General features: G+C 31.7%; 1 protein-coding gene across 1 annotated transcript; it reads left to right on the top strand.

Moving 5' to 3' along the window:
- Positions 1-1,153: 1,153 nt before the first annotated feature.
- LOC140812370 (transcription factor RADIALIS-like) lies at positions 1,154-2,833 on the top strand. The gene is made up of 2 exons (XM_073170617.1): positions 1,154-1,560; positions 2,587-2,833. Exons 1-2 carry the CDS (start codon positions 1,304-1,306, stop codon positions 2,609-2,611), a joined length of 282 nt encoding a protein of 93 aa, XP_073026718.1. The 5' UTR covers positions 1,154-1,303; the 3' UTR covers positions 2,612-2,833.
- Positions 2,834-10,951: the final 8,118 nt, after the last annotated feature.

Genomic DNA, 10,951 nt, shown 5'->3' with positions numbered 1-10,951 from the left:
TAACCAAAAATCTTTCGATTCAAGTACAAAGGGATTTTGTAATTCTCGTGAAAACTTTTGTACCATTGAATTTGGTTTGGACCCCTCGTAGTTTTAGGTAATATGGTTCCTATTATTGACGAAAATGGACTTTTTTTTGGTGCCCTAAATGGTTGTTCTGTTATACAACGTAGGTATTGGTAAATAATGATAAAATAACATTGTCTGAAATCCAAGAATTTCCGTATATATTGTACCAAACATGTGAACAATTATTGATAAAGATTATTTAGTTTTTAACAATAATGATTGTTCCGTACGTAAAGATCGGTTAAGAATTAGCTTTGAGAGGAAGTTTTAAACATAGAGTTTGTGCATATTATTCCATTTGAATAAGTACTTATAAAACATTGGTTAGAAAAAGTGTTTTTTAAAAAAATAATTTTTTTAAAAAAGTTTTGTAAAAATAAATATTTGTTTTCACATACTATTTTATGAAAATATGAAAACGCTTTTACAGTTAAAATGGTTTTAAAACATCAAAAAACATATATCAACTTAAAAAAATATATACTCGGAAAAGATATATATTTGTTAAAAAACATTTATAAATTTTTTACAAAAATCTTGTCAAAACACATCTTTAATTTTTTTTAAAATAAAACAATAAAAAATGTTATCAAAATACTTGTCCAAACAAATAGAGTTTTTTTTATCAATATTTATTACCATTAACATTCTACGATCCTTCGCACACAAACGATCCTCCTTCAAGTGTGGTTTTTAAGGAGACAAAACACTAAAAAGGAAATTGAATTTTAGTTCAATAAGTTGGTTAGTTTTGGGTTTTAGTCATATAACTTGTTAAATTTTGGTTTTCATACAATAATCTGAATTTTTTAATTTTGGTATTTTTTCATGTAACCAATAGATATATTGACTATGACTTATTTCTCACTGGTTCTCTCGTGCGTGTCATATGTATCGAGAATAATGCTCATATTACTCATATTAAAATACTTATGATAAAATAGAAAAAAAAAACGTAAGCAAAATGACAGAAGTACTTCAAAATGAGAAGAAAAATGTTAGTTTTTCTTTCATTTTGTTCATATATATATATATATATATATATATAAGCATCGAATCCAATATGAAAGAAGAACAGAAGAGTGACCCCCCCGGCCCTACGTCACCCCTCTAGCTATATGAGCTTATAAAAGAAGTAGCAATTCCCAGATCTTCTACACACATTTCTTGAATAACCCTTCAATAATCTCAACTTCTCAAGAGTTGAGGCCTCTAATTCTTTCTTGAATTCCCTATGGCATCGACCTCGATGACTCGCTCCTGGACTGCCAAGGAAAACAAGGCCTTCGAGAAGGCATTGGCGGTTTTTGACGAGGACACGCCGGACCGTTGGGACAATGTTGCCAAGAGCATCGGAGGACGTACTCCGGATGAAGTCAAGAGGCACTACCAAATACTTTTGGATGATATCAACTACATTGAGAGTGGTAGAGTGCCATTCCCTAACTACAAGACCACTGGACCTCCTAACATGAGAGATCAGGAGAAAAGGTATAATACATAACTAATACAATATAAATAAATGGAATCATATATAATGATTTTTATTTTCATTTTAATGTTTGCGACAATAATTTTTAAGTATGACAATAATTTTTTTCCTTATTATTTCCGTATTTTTATACTAGATTTCGCGGGGCAGAAAATAAAAAACCCTTAAATTTTTCAAGAGAGAATTGTGTCGATGATTACGATTCATTTAGCTAAAAGAATAAGTTAAAAATGAACGATTAATCAATCAAACTTCTTACGGTAAAGAAAAAAACATTTTGGAATTATATTTTTCACAAAAAAGATTTTAAAAAATCGGTTAGTATAACAATATATAAATTTTGTATTAAAATTTATATACCTTTAATTAAAGTGGTCTCTATCGCGGGTCATACGTGTTCATGGGCATAAGAACATGTAGGGTTCTCGTTTCTAATATGCCCTCCAAATTTTTATGTAAATTTATTACATACACATATACACACGCATATACGTACATATAATATATATATATATATATATATATGTACGTATATATATATATATATATATATATATATATATAAATTCAATCATGTACGATGTATCTTCATTTATAGCCACAGAAAGCCAGTGGGTTTCGATAATTTTAAATCTCTGATTTGGAATTTTGTGCTTCTAAAGTTGATATAAATCATTTTTATACCCACGGTTACATTTGCACTTTTCTCGTGCAATTGTACGTTTTTTTTTAATGTGTCGCATACACATTATATATCTATATATACATATTAAAAAATATATAATTAATCAATCGAGATGGATCCTCACAAATTATAATTATAAATCATTAAAGCCATGCATGTCGTAATCCATGCATAATTCATTTTGTTTTTTTCTTCTGTTTCTTATTTTATATATATATATATATATATATATATATATATATATATATATATCTGTGTGTGTGTGTACGGTGAATGTGTATCGTATGTCAAAAGTATATATTTTCTTTGTTAATGATCGTATAATGTTATTACCATGCAGGATGAGGAGTCTGAATTTCCGGTGAATCGCGTTGCCTAACTGAGATTATTTATATATTATTATATAATATGATATTTATTGAATAATCATAATGTACAAGACAAATTGGATAATTTATCCAGGTGATTAATTTGTCTTTCAATTTAGTTTGTTTCTGTCGTGATCAATTATTATATATTGTGGGAGGAAACATTTGAAAAACTCCCAAATTGTAACCCTCAGTAATAAATAAAACGTCGTTAGCATATGAATTATCTATGTTACATCTGTTGCAAATTGTTTCAGTTAATTATATATGAAGAAAATCCTACGAAAATAATTAAAAATTAATATAATAAATAATTGAAAACAATAATAATCATATATTCGAGTAAAAGCGAATTAAAAAAAATAATAATTCAAATAGGCACATCGATTTCACGTTCGCATGAATAATATAGACTTTTAATACTTATTATTCCTATTTGGGAAAGAAAATATTATTTCTTTTTCCTTATTTTATTTTTTTTCAAATGTATATAATAATGAATATTTTGACGACCCATTTTAATAGAATAAATCAAAATATATATTTAAATTGTTTTTTTTTGTAAATGTCAACCTAGTCGGATCGCAAGGGAGGCTAATTAATGAGATTCTTCATTAATAAAATAAAATTTAATTATACATATTATTTGTTTATATACATGTACTTCAAAAAATATATTTAAATATTTCCCAATGGGAAATCCAAAAAATCTAGAAATTCCGGAGAATGATTTAAGAGGCTCTATCTATTCTTTAGTTGTCACATTTGCCACAAAACGATCAAAATTTTTAATATGTGACTATATGTTGAATAGTATATCTATTAATTTTCAAGTGTTATATTATCATGTATGAGCTGAATAATATTTTTGTAAATATGATACATGTATATCTACATTATATATACTATATTATTAAACTTGAGCAAATCATACTAATTAATTAACTTTGGTATATCAATCTAACACCAAAATATCTTACAATTTCGCTTTTCATAATATTTGTTAGCTAACTTTGTTGGTGTAAGTTTATTAGTAGTTTTTGTACATTTTTCTATCTTTTTCTGATTTATTTCTCCAGTTGATCTCTAATTTATCTAAAAAGTTCAGACTATCTCAATACAATTTACTAATCAATAATCTATAAGTATTGTGTCTAATAAAATAATAAATATTTTTTTTTAGATATGGCACACGATGAACACTAAGTATATCATAAGCTTTTCCAAAACATTATAGGTAAAAACTTGTGTGAAACGATCTCACAGATCATATTTTGTGAGACAGATATCTTATTTGGGTCACCCATGAAAAAGTATTATTTTTATGCTAAGAGTATTATTTTTTATTGTGAATATCGGTAGGGTTGACCCGTTTAACAGATAAAGATTCGTGAGACCGTCTCGTAAGAGACCTAATACTCAACATTAAAACAGGGAGCAACCAAGAAAGGACATTTTTTTATAAGCTCAAAAATTGCAATATTTGATCAAAATATAAAACCAAATGTACACTTCATCCTCAATATATTTTCAAAATACTGAAAGCATAATGAAGTATAAGTGTTTGTCGTTTTACCAAAAGGTATATACAATAGTAGTGATGCAACTCTAATATTTTAAACCATGCAGAAGTCCAAATGTAACCTTTTGATCGCTTCTTTGTAGCTAGGAGCAATTATTGTCTCTAAAAAATTAACGTTTCAATAATTGTACTCTTTGAAATTTATAGAATCGAACATGTTCTGATAAAAAATAAAGTTTCAAATATTTGTCATTTCATCAAAAATTATAGTTAGCTAGTGATAATGACGCAACATCAACCTTTTAAACTGCACAAATTCTCAAGTTTCACATTACAGTCGCTCTCTCCTAACATGGACCATTATTGTTTCCGGCATGTAACCAAGCAATGTATTAGATGATAAACCTATATTAAGATAAGAGACAAGTCAAAATGCATGCATTGTGGTTCGATGACATTGAAACGATTGAGGACAACTTAAAAGACACATGAATGTAGCAAATTAAATGTGGATAGAGTGAGAGAAGTTGAGGTATATTCATTGTTATATATGAACCTAAACAATATGCAGATTTACCAAATTTTCCGCAGACCTTCACCAATTAATTTGAATGAACACAAAATCTATACTAATTAGTAACTAATAAATGTAAATTAAATTACATTACATTACTTTAACCCCAAAAAAAAAACAAAAAAAAAACTGTATACCATCATTGTCAATATGTTGAATATGTGCAATTATATGTAATTGGGACCAAATAAAGTATGGATTTTTTTAGAAAATCGGAGATATGAATGAAAATAAAAGTGTACACGAAGTCACAAAGGATTAATGGTTGAATGGAAGACACATATATAGATGTCGGGACATTGAATCGGTACTTGAAATTGTTACAAAATATCAGTCAAAAATAATATTCGGTATAAATAAAGTTTCAAAAGGACCACAATGTAAATTGAAGAAATGGTGTGGCTCTAGTTTAAACTTCTTTTGCGAAATATATTATACGCTTTCGGCTACGCAGAGTCCAACTCATAATGTTGCTAGAGATAATGTAGAATGGGCCTGCATCTTTTATTCTCTCGCTCATAGCAGTCACCCGATGCACATTCGTTGCATGTCGCGGAAAAAAATTGTTCCAAAAATAATGAGATTAACTGAGAGTTTTGAATTCTGTGGCGTGGATACGTGATACCTGCATATTAGAGCAGATGTTCATAAGTAAATTCTGTGGCGTTGATACTACGTGATATTTTTCGGTAAAATCTTTTTTTACAGGCAACGTACTTGTGAATGAACATAGATAAAGACCTTAAAATTACTGTAATGAATAAAGATGTGGTTGTATGCCGCGTCACAATCATTGCGAGTGAAAAGCTAAATTTAGTTAATGGTTGATGATAGCTGTCTCTGATAATTATAATGATATTAATTCACTTCGCTCAATAAGTACCAAAATTCGTTGTGTTGTTGCTGAGTTACATCATATATACATGATTTCTCCATACATGTATGTATAACTACTCACATGATGTGAATATTGGAGTATTGTTTTTCCGCACCCAAGACCTAGGGGAAGTTTAAAAATTTTAGTTTCGACGTTCGACATGTACCTTGGACGTCATATGATTTCTAACAATCATATGGTGTTTAGATTTATTTACTTTTTCGTATTTAACGACGGCTCTGACTATTCAGGTTTTTAAGCGGATATAACACTTCTTGTAATTCCCTACAAACGGATCTCTCCTTTGATTGTCTAATCAGGTCCACAATCGAAGATTTGATTTTTGTTTAGATCTTATTAAAGATCTTAAACAATTTACGTCAAGACTGGATCGTTTAAATTGCAATAATCTTGCGGCGATGTGGCCGTGAATTTTTTTAAAAAAATTGGGATGGCCGAAATCTCTTTGTGGGGCAGAGGGGTAGAAAATTTTGTAACTGCCAAAATCTGAGTGTAAGACTTGTGTTATTTCATATGACCTTCAATAAAATATTTATAAGTTTTAATTCCTGATCAAATCAGGAATCTCGCTCATATTATATTCATAATATATATATATATACATATATATATATATATATATGTATATATATATATATATATGTATATATATATATATATATATATGTATATATATACAGTTAAGCTAACTTCCAATACATGGAATCCACTTATACACTCTTTTATAAACAATATGTTTGATCTTCATCAAGCTACAGTCACTCAATTCAACTACTTGAACTTGACTATCTCATGAATGAGATCACATGATCCGATCCTTGTGTGATTTTCAATAGTTCAAAGATATTGCAAGTCGTGATTTCACAACTTCATGTGATTCAGAATAACATTTATTCTTATTCGAACTTAACCTCATTAGCCTCATTATTTTCGTCAACCACTTAATGTCAGATTTCATGTCTGATTGCACTGATCAGATCATGGTAAGAGCCTCTTGTAGCTTCGCCTCATGATCTTCTAGGTATCACTGATAGTTCCTGCAAGAACCTTAAGTTATGATCAGCATACAATATGGTCCCTTCAACTTATATGTCTTGATCAAATCTGCAACTATTGCCATATAGAGAGTTGTGAATCGTTTGCCTACAGGTGGAGTTATCTTATATGATTTAATAAGTTAATTGCGTAAGTAGTCTCTGGCCAGAGCAAGAAATGTGTTTTCCTAGTCGCAATACGATGTCATTATTATTACTCAAAGATATATCACATCATTATCAAATCTGCAACTATTGCCATATAGAGAGTTGCATATGAATTTGATAATGATGTGATATATCTTTGAGTAATAATAATGACATCGTATTGCGACTAGGAAAACACATTTCTTGCTCTGGCCAGAGACTACTTACGCAGTTAACTTATTAAATCATATAAGATAACTCCACCTGTAGGCAAACGGTGAATCTCCGATTACAATGTGTTTGTTCCTTTGTATTTCAAAATTACACTCAACCTCGCCACCTGATTACTTTCAATGGAGTCGGTAAACGGATCAAAGTGTTTGCTAATACATAGAGTCTCTACATTGTCACATGTCAAATGACTAGTGATGTACAAGCATAACTGCGGATTATTCCACTCGATAAGCAATAAACAGTTGGACAGTCCGACGGAGAGTTGTTCAACGCATCTTCAAATGATCACTCATTTTGTATAAATAGACACATCCATGTTGTTACCAATGAAACATGACATTTACATCACATATATTAGTCTCAAGCTCAAGTGACATTTATCCTTATTTTATGTTGTTGATTCGACTATGAACATGTTTAAAATATATGGTACACTTCCTAATAAATTTCATGATCTTACGTTGAAAGGCAGACCTTGTGGTTCTTATAGTATATTCAATGACTTTATCGATGCAGCTTGCATGAATATACAGATAAAGTAAATGTCATAATTGGGTAAAATCGTAAAATATTATTAAAATAAAGATTATGTACATAAAAATTAATAAAATCCAAGCCACAAGTTGATTTGCTGAGCACTTACTCTGAAGGGAATTAATATTGTCGAGTTTGATAGAATTAAATTATTTCTCTAACTATATCTTTCCTTATTGATTTAAATTGAGTATGATAATATTATGTGATTTTGTCTTTCTCAAGATAATGAGATAATTATGCAAATATATTTAAGCATATTGTTGACTTATTGAGATATTATATTTATGTTAATGATTTGATTAGATATAATATCAATGGTTAAATAGAGTTTATTTCTAATCAAACTCTTATCTTCCCTTGTTTAATAGGTTTACTTATGTGATAAGACTCTCATCTATAAAAAAGAAGACCAAGGACTTTGTAGGGTTGGCTGTTTTCTACTCAACATAATGCACGCACTTTGCACGATCTGAATCTCAGAGAATAACACTGTCAACGTTGCCACACCTGGCCGCAACATCTTCAAAAAGTCAGTATGTTTGAAATCCACAACTTCTGGAAATTTGAGTGGAGATGATGAATCTGAAGCTGATGGTGAAGAAATCACTCTTGAAAGTGTGCAAAAGCTTTATGAAGAGTTATTTGAAGATTGGACCAAAAGAAACAAGTTGAACTCAAGTCTTGTGAAAGAGAACACTGAACTAAAGGCAGTAGTTGCCAAACTTGATGTAATTTTGAGCAAAAAGGACTTAGAACTTGGTAAGACCAAAGAAGAGCTTCAAAAGGCAACTGAAATTTTTATCCAAGTTCAACTCAAGCACATCCAAGCTTGATTCCATACTCTTGATGGGAAGGGATGACAAGAAAGGTTTAGGTTTCAAAGACAGTGTGTTTGAAATAGGTGAGTGTTCAAAATCTACTATGTTTGTGAAAGGAAAAACTGAAACATTCACACCATCTCAAACTACATCTTCAACCAAAAGCTCTCCACCAAAAAGACAATATACTACACATGTCCCTAAGAGAAGAAAACGAAGGTACGTATGTCATTAATGCTTTAAGCCTGGTCATATCAAGCCCTACTGTTTTAAACTCAAGGATGATTGCATGAACCAAAAGTCGAGTCGGATGTTGCCCCGAATGTTGCACAACATTTCCCGCAACACCTCCTATCATCGACCTACAGTAAGACAAATTTGGGTCCCAAAGGCAAAAACTCACTGTAAAGTTGTCTATGCTTCGTTGAAATCTAATACTGCAGGTCATTGGTACTTTGATAGTGGAAGCTCACGCCACATGACGGGATCACGAGAACATCTCACTGATTATGTTAAACAAAAATGTGGTAGAGTGACATATGGAGGGGGAGCCAAAGGAAAAATTGTTGGAAATGGTACTTTGAATGTTGAAGGACTGCCAAAGCTCCACAATGTGCTTCATGTTGAAGGATTGAATTCAAATCTTATAAGCATAAGACAATTGTGTGATGATAATTTGCTTGTTAAGTTTGATAAACATAATTGTGAAGTTTTTGATGAAACTAACATTTGTATTATGACAGGTACAAGGTCTTCGGATAATTGCTATCAAATAGGTGAGGAACTTTCTTGCAAACATGTGCAAATCACCGAACTTGACCTTTGGCATCAAAAACTCGGATATGCAAATTTCAAAACCTTGAAGAACTTGAGTAAGTATGATGCCGTACGAGGTATGCCTAATCTTTCATCTGGAATATCATATGTGTGCAGAGATTGCCAAAAAAGAAAACAGACGCGTGTGTCGCACCCACTGTTGCCAACATCTGGGACAACATGTTGTCTGGAATTACTGCACATGGATCTTATGGGTCCCATGGAAGTGGAAAGCGTTGGAGGTAAGAAGTATTCTTTTGTGTGTGTTGATGATTTCTCACGGTTTTCATGGGTTAGCTTCATTAGGGAAAAATCGGACACTTATGATGTGTTTAAACAATTGGTCACAAGAATCTCAAACTTCCATAATTTAAAGGTGAGAAGGATCAGAACTGATCACGGTAAAGAATTTGAAAACATATCCTTCTCATCCTTCTGTGACAGGAAAGGTATTTCACACGAATTTTCTGCACCAAAAACTCCACAGCAAAATGGCATTGCCGAACGGAAGAACAGGACTCTGCAAGAAATGACAAGGGTGATGCTAGGCTCAAAGAATATTTCAAAGCGTTTTTGGGCAGAAGCCCTTAATACAGCATGCCATATTTCGAATAAGGTCTATTTAAGAAGTGGTTCAACCATGACTTCTTATGAAATAATAATGGGAAAGAAGCCTAACCTTAAATATTTTCATGTTTTTGGCTGTGTATGTTACACTTTGAATGACAGAGATCAACTTACTAAATTCGATTCAAAGAGTGACAAGTGTTTGTTCTTGGAATATGCCACTAATATTCGTGCTTATCGAATGTTTAATTTAAGAACGAGGACTATTATGGAATCCATTAATGTTGTGTTTGATAATTGTGCAGATCTCAAGAAGAAAATTGTTGAAGATGACGTTGAAGACCTTCTGGACAACTCAAGTTCACAAGAAAAAGCAGATGTTGCCCCAAATGTTGCAACATCTGACACAACATGTGACACTGAAGTCACTGAATCTGATGAACCGCATTGCAATGATGATGAAGTAGATGATGGACCTTGTATTCCAAGCAAAATCCAGAAAAACCATCCATCATCTCAAATAATTGGAAATGTGCGTGAAGAAGTTCAAACCAGGAAGAAAGATAAAGTCGACTACCGAAAAATGGCTGGACTAGTGTGCATGAGTATCATGTACTCACAGGTTAGATTTTCATGCTTTGTATCCCAAACTGAACCTAAAAACGTGAACGAAGCTTTAAAAGATGAGTTTTGGATCAATGCTATGCATGATGAACTTGAAGAGTTTGTTCAGAATGATGTCTGAGATTTAGTTCATCCTCCTGACCATGGCAATATAATTGGAACAAAGTGGGTTTTCAAAAATAAAACTGATGAGTCAGGAAACATCATTCGAAACAAAGCTCGATTGGTTGCTCAAGGGTACACACAGGTAGAAGGGGTTGATTTCGATGAGACCTTTGCTCCTGTTACCCACATTGAGTCAATTCGACTTCTGCTAGCCATTGCATGTTACATGAAAATAAAACTGTTTCAAATGGATGTCAAAAGCGCCTTTTTGAATGGTTTCTTGAGTGACGAAGTACATGTTAGACAGCCTAAAGGATTCGAAGATCCACACAATCCGAATCAGGTGTACAAATTGAAAAAGGCTCTCTATGGCTTGAAGCAAGCACCCCATGCCTGGTATGGCAGATTGACTGACTACCTACTTGACATTGGATTCAAGCGAGATGAGGTACATAAAATGC

The sequence above is a fragment of the Primulina eburnea genome, chromosome 14, assembly GCF_022965805.1.
Source record: "Primulina eburnea isolate SZY01 chromosome 14, ASM2296580v1, whole genome shotgun sequence".
Lineage (NCBI taxonomy): Eukaryota > Viridiplantae > Streptophyta > Magnoliopsida > Lamiales > Gesneriaceae > Primulina > Primulina eburnea.
The sequence above is the reverse complement of the archived record's forward strand: the minus strand, read 5'-3'. Positions and strand labels throughout refer to the sequence as shown.